This window comes from Ovis canadensis, chromosome 18, assembly GCF_042477335.2.
Source record: "Ovis canadensis isolate MfBH-ARS-UI-01 breed Bighorn chromosome 18, ARS-UI_OviCan_v2, whole genome shotgun sequence".
NCBI lineage: Eukaryota > Metazoa > Chordata > Mammalia > Artiodactyla > Bovidae > Ovis > Ovis canadensis.
The window spans coordinates 39,216,232-39,241,367 of NC_091262.1; the positions used below are offsets into that span (position 1 = coordinate 39,216,232).

General features: G+C 44.2%; 1 protein-coding gene across 2 annotated transcripts in view; it reads left to right on the forward strand.

Moving 5' to 3' along the window:
* The window catches only part of MINAR1 (membrane integral NOTCH2 associated receptor 1), a 36,732-nt gene extending 25,452 nt beyond the window's left edge, over positions 1 to 11,280 (forward strand). Inside the window, exons 3-7 of one of the 2 annotated variants that reach the window (XM_069558976.1) lie at positions 1,762 to 2,016; positions 7,021 to 7,616; positions 7,789 to 7,985; positions 9,385 to 9,516; positions 10,052 to 11,280. In XM_069558976.1, the coding sequence (XP_069415077.1) occupies positions 1,762 to 2,016; positions 7,021 to 7,218 (453 nt within the window). In that variant the 3' untranslated portion in view covers positions 7,219 to 7,616; positions 7,789 to 7,985; positions 9,385 to 9,516; positions 10,052 to 11,280. The remainder of the gene's footprint in view (positions 1 to 1,761; positions 2,017 to 7,020; positions 7,617 to 7,788; positions 7,986 to 9,384; positions 9,517 to 10,051) is intronic. The other variant, XM_069558977.1, reaches the window with a different exon arrangement.
* The last annotated feature ends 13,856 nt before the right edge of the window (positions 11,281 to 25,136 follow it).

A 25,136-nucleotide genomic window follows, 5' to 3' on the forward strand; every position in this document is an offset into this window, starting at 1 on the left:
CAGCTCAGGGACTGAACCTGGGTCTCCGGCATTGCAGGTAGATTCTTTACCTCTGTGCCACCAGGGAAGCCCCAACACTGGAAAAGATTGAAGACAAAAAGAGAATGGGGTGGCAGAGGATGAGATGGCTGGCTAGCCCCCAGAATTAAGGCCTCTTAATTCAAAAGCCTCTGAAAGCTTCCCAGGGGCTTCTTGCTGGTCTCTGATTTCCCTCCTTTAGTCATCTTTGTGCAGAGTAGATACCAGCTTTTATTTTTAAACTCTCTTAGGTATACGTATGAACTGTTGGATTAGAACACAAGCAGCTCCTTGGTAGAAGCAGTGGGGGCAAGTGTGGGCAGTGGGTAACTTTCTAGGTCAGAAAAGCTTGCTTGTGTGATGTGCTCAGTTGTGTCCAACTCTTTGCAACCTTCTGGACTGTAGCCCACCAGGCTTCTCTGTCAAGGGATTCTCCAGGCAAGAATATTGGACTGGGTACCTATTCCCTTCTCCAGGGAATCTTCCCAACCCAGGGATTGAACCCATATCTCTTACATCTCCTGCATTGGCAGGCAGGTTCTTTGCCACTGGCACCACCTGGAAAACCCCATAGTGTTTGTATCCATCCCTTTTATAAAGCTTGGAGTGCCTTCTCCTTAGTGGTGTGACTTTGCCAAATGTGGCTTTGAAAAGTGATCAGGATAGTCCTCTGCCCTTGAGGAACTCACAGTCCAGTGGAGGAGACAGACAGACAGATGGACAGGCCATCATAGTTCAGTGGGACAGTGCTGGCTATGAGCTCCATACACAGTCTGAAGGGGTCTCATAGGTGGGCACTGACCTGGTCTTGGTGGGTCAGGGAGTGCTTCCTGGAGGAAGTGACATGTGTGCAGAGATCTGAGGGCCTGAAGTTAGAAGGTATCAGAAGACCTGTGTTATAACAGGGTTCATGGAGAGCAGAGCCCCAGGTTCATAACTAGGGACTGAGAGCATCAGTGATGCCAGCAGTGTCAGGCAGGTTCCTGCCTCCACAGTGTGATCCAGACTGTTCCCTGTCTTGAAGGCTGAGCAGATGTTCCTGAAAACCAGTGGAGGCTCTCACCATGTCCTTTCTGACTTGGCTTCTTCCATCCAAAGAAGCAGGGTGTCATCCGTGGTTTCGGCCAGTTCCTTGGAGAAAATACCCATATCTCTTACTCCTCAGGACCAGGTGGAAATTGGTAATAGAAAGAGGGGGCAGGGACTTCCCTGGTGATCCACTGGTTAAGACTGTGCTTCCAATGCAAGTGGCATGGGTTTGATCCCTGGTTGGGGAGCTAAGATTTTGTCATACCACATAGTGTGGCAGAAATAAGAAAGAAGGAAGGAGAGAGAGAGGGGGCGGTACTATGCAGTGTTAGCCAAGGCTTTTCTGAAGCCAGATGCTGAATTTAAATTCCAGCTCCCTGCCATTAGCAGCTGTGCTCCCTGGAGTAAATTACTGTGGCTTTCTGGTCTCCTTTTCCTTACCAGAATAATGTGTGTTAATAGTAGTAGCCATGGCATGAAGATTAGATAAAATTGTCTCTTTCTGGCACAGAAATGTTGGGTCATATGAGTAGTATTAATGTCGTAAGCTTTTCCTAGTAAATATCCCCCAATACAGGCAATCCTTCTATTTGCTCATGAATAACTGCATGTTGCTACCTGGGGTGCACCTAGTGATGAAAAGCTGGGGTCTGCCCAGTGTGACATCTGACCACATCTGTGTGGCCTCCTGGACTTCTCTGTGCCCCTCTGCAGGCAGACAGGCAGTACGACATCCCCCCGCAGCACCGCCTGCCCAAGCAGCCCAAGGACGGCTTCCTGGTGGAGCAGGTGTTCAGCCCTCACCCCTACCCCGCCTCTCTCAAGGCCCACATGAAGAGCAACCCTCTGTACACGGACATGCGGCTCACGGAGCTGGCAGAGGTGAAGCGGGGCCAGCCTTCCTGGACCATCGAGGAGTATGCACGCAATTCGGGTGACAAGGGCAAGCTGACAGCCCTGGACCTGCAGGTGAGCCTCTCTGCCCTGGGTGGGGTGAGGTAGGGGAAGCCTGGCCACACCCCAGTGGATGCAGAAATGGATGAAGGATGCCCTAGCCACTCACTCCCTCCCCTTCAGCTCCCTTGGTCCCCACCATGGGACACTGAACCTGAATACATTATAAGGCAGAGATGTGTAACCAGGGGATTGCTATGTTGCTTATTGGCTTGTAAACATTTAGCAACAGGAATGCTTCATTCGTGGATTGACCTTGGCCATCAATTTGCTAATGTTGCATTTAAGACTCCGTACCAAGAGCAGATTCTCATGCTTGCTCCTAAGACTTGAGCCCAACTGGTTAATGGAACACAAGCCTGATTTCTCCTTCCACATGTAGCCCGTGGGATAAGCATGTTGGTGGGAGCCAAGCTATGGATTATGTTTCCGTACGGAGCAGCCCCAGGTAAGCACCATCCCTGGAAACTCTGTGAATGCAGTTGTGGCTAGAGAGTGTGTTTGCTGTTCAACCACAGGCAGGCCTGGGTTTTGGCCACACTTGCATCTTGGTGGTTCCATCCACGCTGCGTCTATCTGTGTGTCTGCATCATCTTGGGAGCAGGGAAGCACCTTGCCTTCACCTGCCAGTTAGATCTGTGGGCGGCGAGGTCATTGTCTTATCGCTGCCAGTCACGTACTTCCAGGTCCCTGAATGCCCCCACCACTTAAAGGGCAGCTGGGGAGATGCTGGTGGAGGCTGGTATGGCAAGGTATCCCTTGACATTGCCTCGCTGTGAAGCCAAGAGTCTGCAGGAAGGGCAGGAAGGTGGTGAGAAAAGGAATGTGTTTTCCCACAGTGCAGGTTCTCATCCAGGGTTCCTTTGCTGTGCAGCCTGGAACATTCACCTGTTTGAGCTGTGGGCCCCTCACCTGTTAACTGTCCATGATAATCTGTAACTTGTGGTGTTGTTGTGAGACATGAGAAAAATGTATTTAAAGTACCTGGCATTAATCAGGGACTGAAAATGTATTTAGGCTGATGAAAGGATGCTGAAATCAATCAACTCTGTATGGTGTTTTTTAAAACAGTTTATTTATTTATTTTGGGCTGTGCTGGGTCCTTGTTGCTGCACAAGCTTTTCTTCAGTTGTGATGAGCGGGGGCTACTCTCTAGCTGCTGTGTGCAGGCTTCTCATTGTGGTGGCTTTTCTTGTGGAGCCTGAAGTCTAGGGTATGCGGGCTTCAGTAGTTGAGATGCGTGGGCTTTAGAGCACAGGCTCAGTAGTTGGGGCACACGGGCTCAGTTGCTCTGCACATATGGGATCTTCCCAAACCAGGGATTGAACCCACATCTCTTGCATTATCAGGTGGATTCTTTGCCACTGAGACACCAGGGAAGCCCCTGTGTGGTGCTTTTTTACCACAGTCTCTCATGCAACGTGCAGTGGCTTGCAGGCAGGAGTGATGACATTCATCTCAAGCAGGTAAATGAGGAAATTGAGGCCCAAGAAACTCAAGAATTTGCTGCAGGTCCAACAAGTCTGAATTCCTGTCAGACTCTCTAGTAATAAGACTTCTGTTCTTTCAGCATATGTTGCCTCATCACCATTTCATTTTTCTGGTGGTGAGAGTATAGAGGGGCTTCGTGTCGCTAAAGTGACCACAATGACATTTGTTTATGTTGGTTCCTAACTGACAGCAGTTATGGGGAGGAGCATCTCTGGCCAAATCCTAAGAGTCAGGTGGGTGGTGCTATCAGGATGACCCTGGAGATATCGTGGCCCCTGTCCCCTCCTGCACCTTGTGTCCAGATGCCTGCTGCTTATCACTTGACCCTTCAGGCCACATCCTCTCCTGTCACCACCCTGCTGGCAAGCAGGCTGTATAGGATTCTTTTCTCCTGGAGGTGGTCCTAACACTTTGCCTTGGGTACCACATTGTGCTCTTTGAGTATCAGGATGCCACGCATCAGGGAAGACCTGGAGGTATGAATGACTCACCTGGAGGAATAATCAGTGTCTCACCAGTATCATGGGGTGACCTTGATATGGTCAGTTAACTGAATGAATCATAGATTGAGAAACATCTTTTTAACGTCTGGAAGGCTGAGTCTGAGAGAAGTGCTCTTATAGATATATGTGATTTTGAAGTGCCAGTATTTATAAGCACTAACGGTGAAATTATAAAAAGTTGAAGATCTTTAGAGAGCTTCAGGTGACATCACTTTCAAAAGTAGAGGATAATATATCTAGTCTCACAAAATGTAAGACAGCAAGGAGTTTCATAGCCTTTTGAGGGTGTTTGCAGCAAAGTAGAATAGGTATCGGGAACTTGGTAAAGGCAGAAAGGCACCACCCTCCTTGTTTCCATCACTTTGCAGAGACCCAGGTACTGTCTTAGGGCAGCCTCAGCATCTGGACCATCTTCTTTCTGTCTCTTGGTTTCAAGATATAAATTCACCAGCAATGGCACCTTGAGGATACAGCAAAGATACTGTTTCCATTTCCAGTGTTCAGCAGGTGTAATTGTCAATCAAAGATGCTCCCTGGGTCCTGTGAAACCTTGGCATCACCTCTCTGCTACTGGGTGTCGTGAGAGCTTGCAGTTATTGAAAAAAACTAATTACAAATAGTTAATTTCACTGACTGAATCGCAGTACATAAAGCAAATCTACCCAGGAAAGGGCTTCCCGGTTGGTTCAATGATAAAGAATCTGCCTGTCAATGCAGAAGACATGGGTTCGATCCCTGGGTTGGGAAGATCCTGTGAAAGAGGAAATGGCAACCCACTCCAGTATTCTTGCCTGGGAAATCCCATGGGTAGGGGAGCCTGGCGGGCTACAGTCTGTGGGGTCACAAAAGAATGGGACATGAGTTAGTGACTAAACAACAGCTGAATAGACTAGAACAAAGGTTGGCAAACTCTCCTCTAAAGGGCCAGAGAGAAACTACCTTAAGACCCAGCAGTCCTTACAATCTCCGTCATCACAACTGCTCAGTTCAGTTCAGTCTCTCAGTCATGTCCAACTCTTTGCGACCCCATGGACTACAGCACCCTAGGCTTCAACTGGTCAGCTCTGCCCATAATAGTCTTGAGCAGCCATGGACAATTTGTGTTAAATAAATGACTGGACATGGTTGTGTTTTGATAAAACATTCTTTTTTGATGCTGAGATTTGAATTTCCTATGATTTTCACATATCCCTGACTTTCATTTTTCTTTTCTTTTTTTTTTTCAGTGATTAAAAAAATGTGAGGACCATTCTTAATTTGTACGCTGTACAGAGGCAGGTGTTGGGCTGAATTTAGCTCCTGGGCTGGCGTCTGCTGGCCCCAGGACTAGAAGGCCATTAGTAGCAGGAGAGCAATAGAGATGCCAGAGGGGTTCACGGTGTGTGGACTGTCAGCATCCCATCAGGAAGCAGCTGGCGGACTCATGGAAGGATGGGAATGGGAGGAGGGGACTGTTGGCATCAGTGTAGGTGGGGTTTAAAGCCCAGCAAGCACCCAGGGACCAGCATGAGTGAGAGGCTGATGCTGCCCTTGGATCTGAAGGCCCAAAGATGGGAGCTATTTCTGAAACCCACCAGGACCCACAGCTGTGAAAGCAGGTGCCAGATAGAAATGTAGTCCATCAGAGAGGGATCCTGAGGACTGGTGGTCCACCAACTGAACTCACCAGCGTGTGTGTTATTCACTCAGTCGTGTCCGACTCTTTGTGGCCCCATGGACTGTAGCCCGCCAGGCTCCTCTGTCCATGGGATACTCCAGGCAAGAATACTGGAGTGGGTAGCCATTCCCTTCTCTGGGGATCTTCCCGTCCTAGGGATTGAACCCATGTCTCCTGCATTGCAGGCAGATTCTTTACCATCTGAGCCACCAGGGAACCCACCAGGGATGCATCCATATGGACCAAGATCTGGGCGGGGTGGGGGGGGGGGTGCAGAGCAAGGTGGAGAAGAACAGAGAACTGCTCTGGAAGGACAGGTGGAGAATGACTAACGTGGGTGAGAAAATCATCAATATTCCAGTAACCTGGAACCACTGAGTTTTTGGTTTTTTTTTTAAGTTTTGGAAGCATTTGTTTTGTAATTCTCTCTCTCTCTGTGTACATAATTTGTAATACACCCCTCTTTATCAGCATTGACCAATCTGAGAACATCTTCAAAATGGATATTTTACTTGTGTTTCAGAGATTTAGGAGACCTCAACTTGGAATCGCAATGTGTTGCCGCTTTTATGTGCCACTCACATTATTAAATGCTTGCTGTAAAATGAGAACACTGCTTTTCTTTATGAAAATAGATTATAGCCATCCACGGAGAACAGGATTCATGGGCAACACAGGTTAAATACAATATTTCTCTCGCAGACAATCGTTAATCTCAGGGAGACCAGGAGACAGAATGTCAGGGAGGGGCCTCCCACTGGGGATGCCACACCTGGCCTGGGGGTGGTCTGCCGCCAGTCTGTAGACCTGGCCTTTGAGCAGTGGCCTGACCTGCTTAGACAGATGTTTGAGATGGAAGTATTTTATGTTTTGTTTGAGCTGCTTCTGTGGGAGGTGCCTTTGATTTTTCAGTAGAGGCTTTTTCTGAAGAACTGGAAAGTGAATCAGAGTAATAGAACAGCCTTTCTTCAAACAGCTCTGTTCTTAAGGACTGTAAGTGGAGAATATCTGTCAGTGACCCTCCCTGCTTCCCCGACAGTGAGGCCAGCCTGTTCTTGGCTGTGCACCCTTGAAGTGTAGACTCTCACTTGTCTCGGCCCTGTTTTGCTTGTCCCCAGAAAACCTCTGGGTTTTCCTGTGTCGAGACCATCATGACCTTTGTAGTAAGAGGGGGCAGGTGCAATCTGGGGTGTGCAGGACCCCGAGTCCTTGGTGGTCCATCTCAGGAGGGGCTGGTGGGCAGCTTGGACACCGCTGCCAATTGCAGACACCTTCAAGGTGCTTCAAGCACCAGTTGAGATGCTTCAAGGATGATGAACCTGTTTACAAATATTCACCATCTTTCTAACATCTTCTCTTCACTTTTAGACTCAAGAATCTTTAAATCCAAACAACTTAGAGTATTGGATGGAAGACATTTATACCCCGGGCTACGACTCATTGCTAAAACGGAAAGAAGCCGAATTCAGACGAGCCAAGGTCTGCAAGATAGCGGCTCTGATTGCTGCGGCTGCGTGCACAGTCATTCTGGTGATCGTGGTGCCCATCTGCACGATGAAATCATGAGCTGCTGGAGGCGATGTTGCCAATGGCTCGTGACCTCTGACATCTTTCTCTGTAGTCTAAAATCACGTGGCAGGTCAGGCACCACTTGTTGAAAAACAGAAATCATGGAGGCTTTTCTGCAAATGGTGATGATGGTCTTCAGAAAATATTCATTCTAGAAAGATGTCTACCTACCTACTAGCTTTGACTTAATGACGCAGATGAATTTTAAGAAGTGCAATATCTTTTCCTACCGAAAGAATGTAATGAATGACCAGTAGATACAAACTGAATTCCAGGCCAAAAAAAAAAAAAGAGGAAGATTAATTGGTTGGATTCTTTCCATTCATGGTGGAGAATATGCTATAGAGGAGATGGTTAATACATACTTCTTCAAAGGAAAGCTAAGAGAGAGCAAGGTGAGAAAGAAAAGCCTGGGTTCTCTCTTCCTTCATGTTCCTAGACCATTGCAGGTGAAGTAACAGGGTATGTTTCCATAGGGGGTTACTGTTTACTTCTCTGCTGACTGTAATCAAGGGCTACTGACTTTTCATACTTGCCCTTCAGTCATCATGATGCTCTTTGTTGCAGATCTTCATGGAAACATTCCGGACCTTCTTCCTGGTGCCCAGGGTAGGAAGGTACTGGACTGCCAAGTCAGCCATGGCATGAAGCGACCTCTTTGCTTAATAGGCCAAGGTCTTCAGGCTAGGAGACCTTTCAGTGGCCACCCCAAGCCATGGGAGGGCTGCTCGCTAGTGATGTATGCTCAACATCTGAAAGTCAAGGTATCCCAAAGGACCTCCCATTCTTGCCTTGGTGTGTGGGTCATCTCTTCCATCTCCTATCTCCTGGTAGTACGGATCCTCCACCTTTTACCATGAGTTGATTTTGGAACTTGTCCTTGTGCCTTGAGTAGAGACAATGGCAGGACTTTGACCTTCTAACTATAAACCGTGGTTGCTGTGCACCAATAATACCAGCCATTTCCAATGGCTTTAAAAAGATTTTGAAAGCTTGTTGATAATATGATAAAGGCTCTGAGGTGTTCTCAACTACTCCAGCACCTACTCCATAGTTTCAAATATTTGTCAGCAGTGCAAAAAAATGATGATCTATTTAACCATTTATCTATCTATCTATCTATCTATATGTCTATCTAAATACCTGATTTTGGTTTATTGTCTTCTCTGTTAATTAACTTGAGAGCAAGATTTCTCCCGTGTAAGGAAGCCGTTGTCATTCATGAGAATTTGATCTCAGTTTCCACCTGTTGAATGGTGCTTTGACATAAGTGGACAGAAAGAATCCTTTTCAGCATCAGATCCTAATGTCTTGTTATAGGTTAAAGAAAAACAATGGACAAAAACTAGCTACCTTAATTCTTCCAAGAACAAAGTGGAATATAAATAAATGTTGGTAGTAAGAATCCTGTCACTCCAGTGAAAGAAAGGTGAAATTGTTAGTCACTCAGCTACATCCAACTCTGGGATCCAATGGACTCTAGCCTGCCAGGCTCCTCTGTCCATGGAATTCTCCAGGCAAGAATACTGGAGTGGGTGGCCATTCCTTCTCCAGGGGATCTTCCTGACCCAGGGATTGAACCCAGGTCTCCCGCGTGGCAGGCAGATTCTTTACTGTCTGAGCCTCCAGGGAAGCCCAATGATAGAATAAATTCCTAAAAGAGAATTTGGGAAGCATCTCAGATTTTAAAGCAATAGGAATTCAGCATCCATCCTAAAATCTTCCAAATACTGCTTAGCTTGCTGTGTCCAATTCTCTTGTTCCCCCAAAGGGGAGTCAGAACATTTTGTGTTGTTAATAAATATAGGATGGATGCTCTCATCTATAGTAAACCTTCGTTTTTAGAGGTCTTCATGTTCTCTATTTATAGTCTCATGTTTATGTATAGATTTTCAGCTAGGTGACTGAAATTTAAGCCTTAGTATGGAAACCTGAGGATTTATAATTGAAAATGAAAAATATATTAATATATATTACTGTCTATTGTCAGAATTTAGTCTTTTGGTGCTCTGTTTTGGGTTGGGCACATTAAATAAGGTTGTTTCTTTCAGCCCCAAGGGGATTCTAGATTAATACCCTCTGGAGTTGTGGGTTCCCAAGTCTCCTCCCAACCTATACCACTCTAGAAATCACCCAACCCTGACGCTCTCCCCTTTATCACAGGTTAAGCCACGAGAGCAGCAGAGGTAGGTAGGTTGCCAACCTCTTGCCTTGTGATTTGCAGAGAAGTCGAGATGCAGTCACCCAGGCTAAGAAAAATTTGTCAAATCCCATTCGGACTCCTTCATTTGCCAGGTAGGATAATGCCGGATCTACCAAACCACTATGGCCGTTGCCCTTGGGTGAGTTTCTTCTTAAAGGGCCCTCTTTGGGCCACGTGCCTAGCTCCCTGGGGAGGGTGTGAGTATAAGCACCCTCCCAACGCATAAAAGTGAAGAATTTTCTCCTACACTTTTCATATCTGGGGAGGTAGTCAAAGAAATGGAGTCTTGCTCTAAGTCCAGCATAGCTTTAAAATTCGGCTGCACTCATTGCTGCATCATGGAAACATCCAGACCTGGTCACCCCCCTGGGAGACCACACAGCAGTGACCCCCAGGCAAGGGGGTTTCCTCTGGAAAGCGATTGTCCTTAGCTTGGTAGCCCTGAGTCTGGTGTCAAGTTATGCACTTTTGCCATGGCGTGAAGCCTGATGGATGCTTGGAGTCTTGGGGTCTAGAGAATGTGAAGTTCATAGTTGGCTTCTTTCTCTCCATTGATCCCAAGCTTGTTACACTTTCTTTCCCTGGACCTCTAGACTCACTCCAGCTCCTCCATCCTTCTGTTTGCAGAAAGGGTCAAGACCAGAGTCTGGATGGGAATGAAGCATCTACCCATTCCTCTAAAATTTGCCTCTCATCTCCTGCTGCTATGAGCTCCCTGTGGGCGACCTAGAGTCAGGCCTGACTTCTGTAGTAGGCAACAGCCTCTACCACCGTATCTGGCATATTTTGATGAAGTACCATTTCTTGTGCCTAAACTGAAGATCATTATATTATAAAAATTCACTTCGGTTCTCTTGCATTTAAAAAAAATGAACCATGGGACATTATCAAGGAATTATTTTAAAATTAGATCTCTTTATCCAAATAAAGTCATAATCATCACATCCTCTTTTTCAGTCTGCGTTTGCTCTGAACACAGCCTTGCAGAGAAGCAAAGTGTATTTCCCAGCTCACAATTTTCATATATTTTATGCCAATACCTTCTTTAAATGGAAAATACAGTAAAGCAAATCATACTTGTATCACCCATTACTAGCTGATCATAAATTGTTAGTATTTTAGGGCATGCAGCTATGTGGTTTGTATCTGCAAGGCTGGCTTAATAGATGTGCTGAAAGTCACTGTTTGGAACCTACATAAGCTCTGATACCCTTATTGGATTCATGGCAGTGCTGTCTTTGTTTATAGTATATCAGTTTAAGAGCACGGCACCTCCTTTTTCTTAACAAAAAAAGCTCTGCCGAGAATACACAATTCTGTTAAGTGGCATAAAAATGTGTGAACGTTGAAATCCAACCTGTTTCATATTATAACCAGCCTGCAAGAAGATTGTGCTCAATTGTGTGAATACCAAATCAGAGTATACTGTATGTTGTACCTTGGAAATTTGTATTTAAAGGCAACAATGTTAATAATAGTTGGTATAACAGGGGAAAAGGGTATTCGATATTTATTAACAAGGAGAAATGCAACAAACTTCCTTATTTATGCCTTATGAATAAAGGGGTGTGAAATATTAGGTGAAGTTTTATGTGCATGACTCTGAACTTTAGAGTCTAAAGGAGTGGGGATCCTCGAAGGCAGGGACTGTCTTTTCTATGTTTGTTCTGTAAAGCTCTCAGCGCACTCTTGGTGCTTGATCAATGTTATATAATACCAATAACTAAGCACATTTTTAGATCTTTTTTCAAATGGCTTGTGTAAAATTTGGTTAACGTATAATGGTTGGTTTGAAGCTATCATGTAAAATCTGCCTCTCCAAATATAATCGAGAATAAACTGGAAATGATGAAGTAGCATGCTGTGAGGTTTTGTTATATGCATGAATTATAAGCAGTTAGTTTCATGCACAAATCATACGTGACTGGCTGAATGCTTTTTCACAAATGGAACACATGCATGTAATTAGCATCCTGATTGAAAAAAAAACAAAACAGGACATACAAGCACCCCAGAAACCTCCCTCAAGCCCCCTTCCAGTAAAAATCTCACAAAGAAGAATGACTATCCTGACTTTTCAAAATTAATTTTTATTGGCAATATAGTTGCTTTACAATGTTGTGTTAGTTTCTGCTGTACAGCGAAGTGACTCAGCTATCCATATGTGTGCATGCATGCTAAGTTGATTCAGTCGTGTCAGACTCCTTGTGACACGAAGAATACTGGAGTGGGTTGCATGCCCTCCTCCCAGGGCATCTTCCCAACCCAGGGGTTGAACCCATGTCTCTTATATATCCTGCATTGGCAGGTGGTTCTTTACCACTACTGCCACCTGGGAAGCCCATATGTATGCATATATCCCCTCTTATTTGCATTTCTTTTCCATTTAGGTCATCACAGAGCATTGAGAAGAGTTCCCTGTGCTATACATTAGATTCTCATTGGTTATCTATTTTATACATAACATCAGTAGTATATGTATGTCAATCCCAGTCTCCTAATTCCTCCCACTACCCCTGTTCCCCTTAATACTCATATATTTGTCCTCTATGTCTGTGTCTCTATTTCTGCTTTGCAAATAAGATCATCTATACTATTTACTCGATGGACGTGAGTCTGAGTGAACTCCAGGAGTTGGTGATGGACAGGGAGGCCTGGCGTGCTGCAATTCATGGGGTCGCAAAGAGTCGGACACGACTGCGCGACTGAACTGAACTGAACTGATACTATTTACCAGGTATCTCAGTGGTAAAGAGTATGCCTGCCAGTGCAAGAGATATGGGTTCAATCCCTGAGTGGGGAGATCCTTGGAGGTGGAAATGGCCATCCACTCCAGTATTCTTGCCTGGGAAATCCAGTGGACAGAGAAAGCAGGCAGGCTACAGTCCATGGGGTTGAAAAGAGTTGGATATGACTGAGCACTCATGTGTGCACGCGTGCGCACGCACACAGAGACACACACCCTTTTTCCCGGGCATATATTAGTTTGTCCTGTTTTCAAGCTTTGTGTGAATGCATTCATGCAGTATGTAGTCTTGTGTCACTCAGCATAATATTGTAAAAAACATCCACGCTGTGGGGTGTGTTTGTAGTTTTCTCCTGCTCATTGCACTAACTGATTGCAAACATAGCACAACTTTTTTATTCATTCTGGACTTCCCAGGTGGTGCTAATAATAACACATCTGTCATTGCAGAGCACATAAGAGATGCAGGTTCAGTCCCTGGGGTCGAGAAGACCCACTAGAGGTGGGCATGGCAACCCACTGAAGTATTCTTGTCTAGAGAATCCCATAGATGGAGAAGCTTTGCAGGCTGTAGTCCGTTGAGTCACAAAGAGTTGGACACAACTGAAGCGACTTAGTTCTCATTATGTTCATTTATTCATTCTACTGTTGATGGACATTTGGGTAGCTTCCAGTTTGCGGCTGTGAATATGCTTGTATGTGTCTTTTGGTGAGTGCTCTTGTTCAGTTGCCAAGTCATGTCCAACTCTTCAAGACCCCATGAACCGCAGCACGCCAGGCTTCCCTGTCCATCACCAACTCCCGGAGTTTACTCAAACACATGTTCATTGAGTCGGTGATGCCATCCAACCAACTCATCCTCTGTCACCCGCTTCTCCTCCTGCCCCCAATCCCTCCCAGCATCAGGGTCTTTTCAAATGAGTCAGTTCTTCACATCAGGTGGCCAAAATATTGGAGTTTCAGCTTCAGCATCAGTCCTTCCAATGAACATTCAGGACTGATTTCCTTTAGGATGAACTGGTTGGATCTCCTTGTAGTCCAAAGGACTCTCAAGAATCTTCTCCAACACCACAGTTCAAAAGCATGAATTCTTCATCGCTCAGTTTTCTTTGTAGTCCAACTTGCACATCCATACATGACTACTGGAAAAACCGTAGCCTTGACTAGATGGACCTTTGTTGACAAAGTAATGTCTCTGCTTTTTAATATGCTATCTAGGTTGGTCATAACTTTCCTTCCAAGGAGTAAGCATCTTTTAATTTCATGCCTGCAATCACCATCTGCAGTGATTTTGGAGCCCACAAAAATAAAGTCAGCCACTGTTTCCACTGTTTGCCCATCTATTTGCCATGAAGTGATGGAACCAGATGCCATGATCTTTATTTTCTGAATGTTGAGCTTTAAGCCAACTTCCTCGCTCTCCTCTTTCACTTTCGTCAAGAGGCTCTTTAGTTCTTCTTCACTTTCTGCCATAAGTGTGGTATCATCTGCATATCTAAGGTTATTGATATTTCTCCCAGCAATCTTGATTCCAGCTTGTGCTTCATCCAGCCCAGCATTTCTCATGATGTACTCTGCATATAAGTTAAATAAGCAAGAGTGACAATATACAGCCTTGATGTACTCCTTTCCCGATTTGGAACCAGTCTGTTGTTCCATGTCCATTTCTAGCTGTTGCTTCCTGATCTGCATACAGATGTCTCAAGAAGCAGGTCAGGTGGTCTGGTATACCAAGGAGTAAAATTGCTGAATCATGAGATGTTCTTATGCTCTGCCAAACACTGCCAGACACTGCCAAAAAGTTTTCCAACACAGTTCTACTAACCTACAACCCCATCACCAGTATATGTATGGGAGTTCCAGTTGCTCTACATCCTACTAAAAATGGATATTTTCCATCTCTCATTTGAGCCGTTCTGTTCAGTGTGTAGTGGTATCACATTGTGTATTTAGTTTGTGTTTTTATGGTCACTAATAAGACTTGCTATCTTTTTGTGTGTTTATTGACCATTTGGATTTCATGTTTTGGAGTGCCTGTCCATATTTTTTCCAGTTTTTGCTCTACTTTTGTCTCTTTTCTTACTAATTTGTAGACCTTCTCTGCAAATTCTGGAAATGAGTCATTTGTCATATATACATCACAAGTATGATTTTCCATTCTGTGAGCTGCATTTTCTACTGTCTTAATGGTGTCTTTTTGATCAATAGAAGTTCTATATTTTAATATAGAAATGAATCATTTTCTTCTGTTATGACTGGCAATTTGAGTCCTATTTGAGAAATCTTTACAGACTCCAGTGTCATGAACATGATGTATGCTTTCTTTAAGAAACTTTATTGTTTTATATTTCATGATCATATCTGTACTCCTTTTTAAAAATTTTTTATTTTATATTGGAGTATAATTGTTTAACAATAATTTGATAGTTTCAGGTATAGAGCAAAGTGATTCAGTTATACATATACGTGTATCTATTGTGTTTCAAATTCTTTTCCCATTTAGGTTGTTACAGAATATTGAGCAGAATTCCCTGTGCTATGCAATAGGTGTTTGTTGGTTATTTATTTTAAATATAGCAGTGTGTACATGTTCATCCCAAACTCCCTAACTATCCCTTCCTTGTGATAACCATGAGTTTGTTCTCTAAGCCTATGAGTCTGTTTCTGTTTTGTAAAATAAGTTCATTGCAATATCACACAATATTTCTCTTTCTCTGTCTCACTTAATTCACTCAGTATGACAATCTCTAGGTCCATCCATGGTGCTGCAAATGGTATTATTAATAATGTATTCCTTCTGGAATTGATATTCATACCTGATATGAGGTTGAGAGTTAAGTTTTTTCCTCCCCGTTTTTATATCCATTGATTGATGCCACATATTAGAAAGATCGTCTTTCCCCTTTGACATTAGTCCATTGAAAGCATATATGGTTTTCTGGACCTTCTATTCTGCTTCATTCATCTAGTCATCTGTTCTTGTGTAACAACATCAACATCATTTTTTTCATCCTGGAGACATTAGGCATTCCTGGCCATGAAGTAAATGAATAATAGCTTACTTGGGCAGAAGTCTGAGCTTGCAAAATCGTATAATATCATTGAGAATGGTGAAGAGATAATTCACCTAGCTTCTTTCACCTCCTTCTGCCACTCACAGAGTCACTGAGTTCCCTGCTTGAGTCATTAAAGAAAACTGATTAAACATGGGTCACAGCACATTGGAAAAAGCAATTAATGTCTTGACACCTAAACACCAAAAGAAGTCTCTGATGACATCTTGGAGAATATTAGAGTAATTATACCATACTGGGTATAAGAATGCTGTTTCTAGTTTTACAATAAAATATGAATTCAGATCCACAAATCCAAAGTTTGCATATAGACAGACTGGACCTGGATTGAATTTTGCTAAGTGTTCTAAAAAAGTGAATTAAGAAAATAATAGAGGTAATCTTGTAGGGGGAAATGTTTACCCTCCCTAAGAGGACAAATCAATTGTAATATGCTGTTGTAAGTCTTTTTAATCTGACATTCATTTAGAGTCCTCCCTGGAAAGTACTAGCAAAAGTCAATACTTAGTTAACTTACTTTTACACTATCAAATGTATCTTTTTAAAAAGCAGGCACTGCTCTTTTTTTTTTGTCTTTTTAAAATCTTTTAAATCAATTTATTTTAATCAGAGGCTAATTAAAATATTGTGGTGGCTTTTGCCATACATCAACATGAATCAGCCACGGGTGCACACGTGTGCCCCCATCCTGAACCCCCCCTCATACCTCCCTCTCTGCTCCATCCCTTTGGGTTGTCCCAGAGCACCGGCTTTGAGAGCCCTGTAAAAAGCAGACACTACTTTTGGTGACTGCTGTTGTTCAGTCGCCAAGTCACCAGTATCTGAAAGCCTTAGAACTCAGGTTTTGCAACAGAGTCCCACTGGCTTTCTCCATCCTGAGCCTGAATTACTGAGATCTTGCTCTACCTGGAATTAGTTTTATGTCTTCACTAGTTTTTGTAATGAAAAGAAGGGAGAGAATGTATATATAACTTCACATAGAAGTGATAATAAAGGGAGCCTTCCCTGGTGGTCCAGTGGTTAAGGATCTACATTCCAGTGCAGGGGGACATGGGTTGAATCCCTGGTCTGGGAACAAAGATACCACATGCCACAGGGCAACTAATCCTGCCTGCCTCAACTACTGAGCCTGCACAGCCCCACAAAGATCCAGTGCAGCCAAAATAAAATTAAGAAAAGAAGTGATAGTATGTTATGTGAAAAATTACCAGTATCTGAAAGCAGAAAAACATTGGAGTTTCTGGCTGGAACCAACTACTGTGTTTCAACCCATGCAAACACAGTTGCTTTGCTGTCTCAAAATTGACTTCAGCTTGTCAGAGTCTTTGAAATTCCTGAAAGATTCATTAAATCCTGGACACAAAATTATTGTTAGAAATCAGCAGTGCAAGTGTGGTTAATTACAATACAGTTTCCTTTCACTTGTCAAGGAAAGCACTTAATAAATTATTCCTAATAAGTTACTGAGTGGTTATCCTGCTAATAGAAGAACTGTGGATGATATTTTCATGCTGGTTACTCACAGTTGTGTTCTACATTTTAATGATTTTTGTATAATTTCAGAAGTCCCAAAGAGGGAGCCTTTCCCAGTTCACTTTCTCTGGGACCAATGCTGTTTGATCTGGGATGTCTCAGCCAGTCTAAATTAGCATTTTGTTGCTTTATTATTAAAGTTCAGTTTTCTCATTAGCAATGTATATGTGACCTATATACCTCTTTCTTAGTCAATCTTTTTTCTACCCTTCGGTTTATTCATTTATTTCTTTAGTCAACTGATATGTATTAAGAAACTTGCATGTGCAAGATAGTGGCTTTCCTGGTGGCTCAGCAGTAGAGAATCTGCCTGCAATTCAGGAGATGTAGGAGACACAGGTTTGATCCTTGGGTTGGGAAGATCCCCTGGAGGAGGGCATGGCAAACTACTCTAGTATTCTTGCCTGGGAAATCCCATGGACAGAGAAACCTGGCAGGCTACCGTCTGTGGGGTCAAAAAGAGTTGGACAGAACTGAAGCAGCTTAGCACACATAGCACAGCACATGGTTCCAAGAAGCAACAGTATTTTGTACGTATTATTTTCATGCTTAATAAGTAATTGTTGAGTCAATGAGTGAACACATGAGTGCATGAAAGTTTTAGATCTGATGTCTTGGAACTTCCATTCTAATGAATATGTAGATAGCAATCAAGTGAGCAAATACAATAATTTCCAACAGCTATAGGCGTAATGAAGAAGGCTTTTTCAACTCAGAGAGGAACAGAGGTGCTGCTTGAGTTAGAGTAGCCAGGGAAGGGTTCCTGAGGATGTGGTGAGTGGAGAACTGAGGATGAACATTTATGATAGAGGGAACATGCAGTGCAGAGGAAAGCCAGGGTGGCTTGAACTTGGTGAAATAGGCTAGGGAATTCTGTCCAAGTGGAGATCAGTGAAATAGGCAGAGGCTAGATTGTGGAGGGATTATTGGCCACAGTAAGGACTTTTGGTTTTATTGTCGGTATAATGGGGAGCGTGGAAAGGTTGCAAGCAGAGAGATGACCTAATCCATAATCTGACTGATATAATTTTATTTTGTTTAATTAGAGGATAATTAGTTTACAATATTGTGATGGTTTCTGCCATATATCAGCGTGAATCAGCCACTGGTATACATAGGTCCCCCCCTTCTTGGACCTCCCTCCCTCCTCCCACCCCATCCCACCCCTCTAGGTTGTCACAGAGCACTGGCTTCGGGTTCCCTGCATCATACATCAAATTCCCATTGGCTATCTACTTCACAAATAGCAATGTGTATTCTAAAGGAAGCCAACCCCAAATATTCACTGGAAGGACTGATGCTGAAGCTCCGATACTTCGGCCACCTGATGCAAACAGCTGACACATTGGGAAAGACCCTGAAGATGGGAAAGGTTGAAGGCAGAAAGAGAAGAAGGCAATAGAAGAAGAGACGGTTGGATGGCATCAATGATTCAATGGACATGAGTTTGAACAAACTCCAGGAGACAGTGAAGGACAGGGAGGCCTGGCGTGCTGCTGTTCATAGGGTCTCAAAGAGTCAGACACGGTTTAGCGACTGAACAACAACAGCAATGTATATTCTGATTGATACTTTTTAAGAGCTCACTTTGGCTGCAAGGTGAAGACTGGACCACAGAGAAGCAAGGCTGGAAACAAGGAGACTGGTCAGGAGATGCTGTTACTCTAGGGTGAGGAAGTGGAGGTGGAAAGGACTGAGCTTGTGTCTGTAGATGCAGCTGACCAGACTTGCTGATAAGGGGGTGAGAGAATGACATGAGTGGGTCCTGGACGACAGCTGAATTTTCAGCTCCTGGAGCAGGGTAAGTGATAGTGCTGTTGAACTGATTGGAGAAGACTTTAGGAAGAACAGTTTGGGGGTAGGGAATGGTACCTAAGGCTCTGTGTGGAGCATATTCCATTTGAGATTTTTCTCCATCTGGTTCCTACAGGGTGAAATTTGACACTTGAGATTCAATGGCTTGATACCTGCTTACCTCTTCCTCCATTTTCTTTGTTTTTTTTTTTTTTTAAGATTTTTTGATGTGGACCATTGTTAACGTCTTTATTGAATTTGTTACAATAGTGCTTCTGTTTTTTTCTTTCTTTATGTTTTGGTTTTTGTGCCACGAGTTATGTGGGATCTTAGCTCCTCAACCAGGGATCAAGTTGACAGTCCCTGCATTGGGTGGCAAAGTCTTAACCACTGGTCCACTAGGGAATTTCCGTGAGAACTGCGTTTTATATAAGATCAAGTGCTTCAAGATCTAAACTCTTGGAAGTCACTGTCTACACCCATCACTTATCTCAGTCCATTAGTAGAACTTGTCATTGTTGTTGTTTAGTCACTAAGTCGCGTCTGACTCTGTGGACCCCATGGATTGTAGCCCACCAGGCTCCTCTATCCATGGGATTTCCGAGGCAAGAATACTGGAGTGGGTTGCCATTTCCTCCTCCAGGGATCTTTCAGACCCAGGGATCGAATTTGTCTCCCGTCTCTGCATTAATCGGCAGGTGGATTCACTAAATGACCTGGAAAGCTAGAGCTTGCCATTATGCAGACATAATTATTTAATACTAGAATGAAATCTCCAAAACACTGTAGTTTCAGCACCCATAACAGTCAGTGCTAAGCCCAGAGGACTTCAGTGAATATTTCTGGAAAGAATGAATGGATGATTTCTTCACATTTGCATTAAAAATGAAAAATCATACAAATTGCCTTTTTTTAAAAAAAGAAAGGAACCTACTATGAAAAGGATGTTAATAATGTGGGGTTGGAATGCTCAGTGAACTTACAAAATCCTGAGGCTAGACTTCCGTAAATTAGCTGGAACATCCTCTATTTGTAAAAGAAATGAGCATAAGATTTTAAAAAATGATACATGTAATTATAATGGTCCTTTCCATAAACACAGCATGACGAAATCTACAGTTTCACTCTGTTGTTAACATAGTTTTCTCTGTATTCCAAGGCTGAGATTTTAGTTTCAAGAAAGTGTCTTGTGTTAGGCTCTCAGGAAACAGACGAGGGGACAGAGATTTGTTTGCAGGGTTGACTGGGAAGTGCCTGTAGGGTCAGCAGCCTGGAGGAAGGGGAACTGATCAGGAGGAGGTGGTGGGCCATGGATCAGCTGCAGCAGAGGCCAGTCAAGGGGGACTCTGAAGGTGGTGTCCTACCTTGACACAAGGGGCTGGTCTTCAGCAATGGGCTACCTCTGCTGGAATGGAGTTCAGAGACATTGCCTTTGGGAGGCTTCCTGGGTGACTCAGTGGTAAAGAATACTCCTGCCAGTGCAGGAGATTCAGGAGGCATGGGTTCGATCCCTGGGTCAGGAAGATCCCCTGGAGGAGGGTGTGGCTACCCACTCCAGTATTCTTGCCTGGAGAATCCCATGGACAGAGTAGCCTGGTGGGCTGCAGTCCACAGGGTCTCACTGAGCATGCATGCACGCCTCTGGGGAAATAGTTTGTCTTTGGAAGAGAAGCCTTTCATCACTTGAAAGTGACTCCCAGAGAGCAGCTCACCTGGGAGCCTCAGTCACTGATGCTCTAGCACCCAGAGGGGGGGCTGCGATTTCCCTGCTGGAGCCAGGATCTAGGGCACCCGTCGCTGACTGTGTCAGCCTCACCTGCAAATCTGAGATACACACAACCTGAGATGCCACCTCAGGCCGACTCTGGATTATGACAAGCCTGTTCAAATGATGCTGGTACACGTGTCATCTGGAAAACCACTCAGCTGGAGAGGCAGCCAAGGGCTTTGGTCCCTTTAGAGGACACGAAGTTCCACCCGCTTCTCATTCTGTATGATGCCACTTGAAAGCTGATGACTTTCCTTTCAGGGGACCTGAATGTGACACTAGCTTGGCTCTCAAGGGCCTAAACCACTTGGGGTCAGTTTGTAATGGAAATTAAAACAGAAAAAAGGAATTGATTTTCCTGGTGTTGCACAGTTTTCAAAGACAGAAAGAAAGCAAGAAAATCAAAGGAGGAGATATGAATGTGTGTATGTGTAGGAAATGGATTTCCTGAGGTGTAGATGAGCAAAGAATAAATCATTGGGGAAGAAATAAGAAGCAGAGACATCACTTTGCTGACAAAGTTCTGTATAATCAAAGCTATGGTTTTTCCAGTAGTCATGTACGGATGTGAGAGTTAGACCATAAAGAAGACTGAGCCCCAGAGAATTGATGCTTTTGAACTGTGGTGCTGGAGAAGACTCATGAGAGTCCCTTGGATAGCAAGGAGATAGAACCAGTCAATCCTAAAGGAAATCAAGCCTGAATATTCACTGGAAGGACTGATGCTGCAGTGGAAGCTCCAAAACTTTGGACACCTGATGGCAAAGAGCTGAGTTTTTGGCAAAGACCCTGATGCTGGGAAAGATTGAAGGCAGGAGGAGAAAAGGACAACAAAGGATGAGATGGTTGGATGGCATCACCGACTTGGTGGACATGAGTTTGAGCAAACTCTGGGAGTTGGTGATGGACAGGGAAGCCTGGCATGCTGCCGTCCATAGGGTTGCAAAGAGTTGGACATGAATTAGCAACTGAACAATAATAGATAGAATGCTGTCTTGATTTTTGGTGCAATGCACCTTCTCTTTCAGTTCAGTTCAGTTGCTCAGTCATGTCCAACTCTTTGCGACCCCATGGACTGCAGCACGCCAGGCCTCCCTGTCCATCACCAACTACCAGAGCTTACTCAAACTCATGTCCCTCAAGTTGGTGATGCCAGCTAACCATCTCATCGCAACTCCTTGCTTTCATGCACCACTTGTAAGTTTTAACACTCATATTAAGTGAAGAAAGCTGAGAGCAAAAATAGTGTCTAGCATGCTACTTTTTATATAAAACCAAAGGTGCAAAAATGAATATGTCAGCGTATTGTTATATGTATACATAACACATCTTTAGGAGGGTAACTAATCACAGTGATTACCCTTTGTAGAGGGATGGGATTTGGAGATGGGAAATAGAGTGGAAGGAAGAGTTTTCATTACATATCCTTTGTACTTTTTGAAGTTCTAACCATGTGAATATATTGTTCTTGTTCAGTCAATAAGTCATGTCTGAGTCTTTGCAACCCCATGGACTGCAGCATGCCAGGCTTCCCTGTCCTTCACCATCCCTGGAATTTGTTCAGATTTATGTCCTTTGAGTCAGTGATGTTATCTAACCATCTCATTCTTGACCATCCCCTTCTTTTGCCTTCATTCAAAAAAAATTTTTTTTTAATTTTGAGTGTTTTCCTGTAGCCTCAGGAACCATGAGAAATAGATATTACAGTTTCTCATTTTACAAAGAGTTGCATACCTAGGAGAGATGGAACTTTAACTGTGGGTTTCTCATTTCTGTAATGGTGTTCTTTCTACAAACTATTTTGTCCCCAATTTCACCTAAATCTGAAATTGCTGGGTGCACTGTCATGTCTTGGCAGCCACTTGTACTGGGTTTCCTCAGATGTAAACCCAGGCTCACTGAATCAGCAGATGCATTTTTACACTATTTTTATGGAACTGGAAGTCTATTTCTTCAAAGAAAGTCCAAGAAAATATCTGTTTCATGAGCAAAGGAAATTTTCCTTGAAATGATCTCATGCTATCTGTGGAAGATTGCAGTAAAGCATGGAATTCACTAGGTTATGAAATATAATTCTGCTTTCTTGGTTTGAAGCATTCTTGTAATTGACCTAAAAGAAATACAGTCTAGGAGTCTAGGTTTCTCCTTAAGGATGGGTTTATTCCCAAATAAGGAATACTGGAGGAGGGAATAGCAACCCACTCCAGTATTCTTGCCTGGAGAATCCCATGGACAGAGGAGTCTGGTGGGCTATAGTCCATGGGGTTGCAGAGTCAGACATGACTGAAGTGACATAGTGCTAGCACATTCCCAAAATAAAAGTTGAAAGGATTAAAAAAAAAAAAAAAGACATGATGGGATGGAATAGGAGAGGCTGGGATTCAAGGTTTTGGAGTGAAGATTTGAAGGATCAGAATAAGAACGACTGAGAGAAGGGAGGCTCAAGAGTAAGGGGAGATATATGTGTATTGCTCAGTCATTAAGCCATGTATGACTCTTTGCGACCCCATGGACTATAGCCTGCCAGCTTCCTCTGTCCATGGGATTTCCCAGGCAAGAATACTGGAGTGGGTTGCCATTTCCTTCTCCAGGGGATCTTCCCAACCTAGGGATCAAACTGCACAAATAAATAAAAAGAGATAATGATTGAGAACTTGTTACCTAGAAACACCTAGCACACATCACCTTGTATAGCTCTCACAGCCACTGTCCAGTACAGCAGGTGTTCCTTGAGGCCCTATTTCACAGATAGTGAAACTGAGGCTTGGAGAGTGAGTGTGCTTGACCCAAGGCAGAATGGCTGGAGAGGGGCTGAGCCGGGCTTGGAAGTCAGGCCTCTGCTCTGGCCACCCCCAGCTCCACCCCACCCTCAACTGAGGGGAGCATGCTGGAACCAGAACCAGGAGGCTGGAAGGGGGTGCAAGTGACTTGGGTATGAAAGACCCCACAGGAGCCATGAGCAAGTGTCATTTAAAGAGGCTGGAGGATTTTCCTGGTGGTCCATTGGCTAAGACTGTGCTCCCAATGCAGGGGGCCCAGGTTCCATCCCTGGTGGGGGAACTAAATCCCACATACAGTAACTAAGACTGGTGTGACTAAATAAATATTAAAAAACAGAGACTGGGGAAGGAGTAGGTGCAAGTTCACTGTGATGTATGGGAGAGGAGGAAGCAGATGAAGGGCAGTATTGTAAGTATCGTATTAATAATGTAAACGAAGAGAAGGGATGGGCGATGGAGGGGCGTGGTCAAGAGGGATTTCTTTAGAAAATAGGAGATTCTTGCGTGGTTACAGATCCAGGGAGCAGAATCCCAAGGAGAGAGAAGTGTTCATGGTTTTTTCCTTTCCTGCTTTTTTCTTTTTTTTTTAATTTTTATTTTTACTTTATTTTACTTTACAATACTGTATTGGTTTTGCCATATATTGACATGAATCCACCACGGGTGTACATGCGATCCCAAACATGAACCCCCCTCCCACCTCCCTCCCCACATCTTCCCTCTGGGTCACCCCCGTGCACCAGCCCCAAGCATACTGTATCCTGCATCGGACATAAACTGGCGATTCGATTCTTACATGATAGTATACATGTTTCAATGCCATTCTCCCAAATCATCCCACCCTTTCCCTCTCCCTCTCCCTCTGAGTCCAAAAGTCTGCTATACACATCTGTGTCTTTTTTGCTGTCTTGCATACAGGGTCATCATTGCCATCTTTCTAAATTCCATATCTCAGAAGTTTATTTTTTCCAAATTTTAAAATTCCTGCCCATATCCACATATACTTTATATATAGTCTTAGCCAGAGTTCATAAAATTTCAATTTTTCAAAGTTATTTACTGATAGTATTCCAAAATCTTTTTAATTATCATAGTTATTGGTGGCACCTGTGTGTGTGCTACTTTACTCAGTCATGTCCGACTCTTTGCGACCCTATGGACGGTAGCCCGCCAGGCTCCTCTGTCCAAGGAATTCTCCAGGCAAGAATACTGAGGTGGGTTGCCATGCCCTTCTCCAGAGGCTCTTCCCAACCCAAGTATTGAACCTGGTCTCCTGCATTGCAGGCAGATCCTTTACTGCTGAGCCATTAGGGAAGCCCATCGGTGGCATGCTGCTGCTGCTAAGTCACTTCAGTCGTGTCCAACTCTATGTGACCCCATAGATGGCAGCCCACTAGGCTCCCCCGTCCCTGGGATTCTCCAGGCAAAAACACTGGAGTGGGTTGCCATTTCCTTCTCCAATGCATGAGAGTGAAAAGTGAAAAGTGAAAGTGAAAGTGAAGTCATGTCCGACTTTTAGTGATCCCATGGACTGCAGCCCACCAGGCTCCTCCGTTCATGGGATTTTCCAGGCAAGAGTACGGGAGTGGGGTGCCATTGTCTTCTCCGATTGGTGGCATGACATGTCTTCAAATTTGTATATGTAGTGTACCTTGCAGGAGAGAAACCCGGGCCAGGTGGAGGCTTACCTGGGGAAGAGAGAGCAGAGTGTGGACAGGTCTGGAGTACCATCCCCTGCCCTCCGGCTCTCCTGCTCCTGAACTCAGTCACTTACTGATTCCAGATCCCAGGGATCTTGCGCTGCATTCAGCATCAGGACAGGCTGAGGGACCCACCCCAATCTGTACAGACAGGAAGTGAGCAGGCGGGAGCCAGACTTGTGGCCGTGGACGACTCTGAAGCCTGTGTGTGCGCCTCCTTCCTTTGGGTACTGCTCTGCTTATCCACATTCTGCCAAGGCCAGGGAGGTGGAAGAGCCGGGGTCGGGTGGTACTGGAAGTCTCTCATCTGCTGGGAA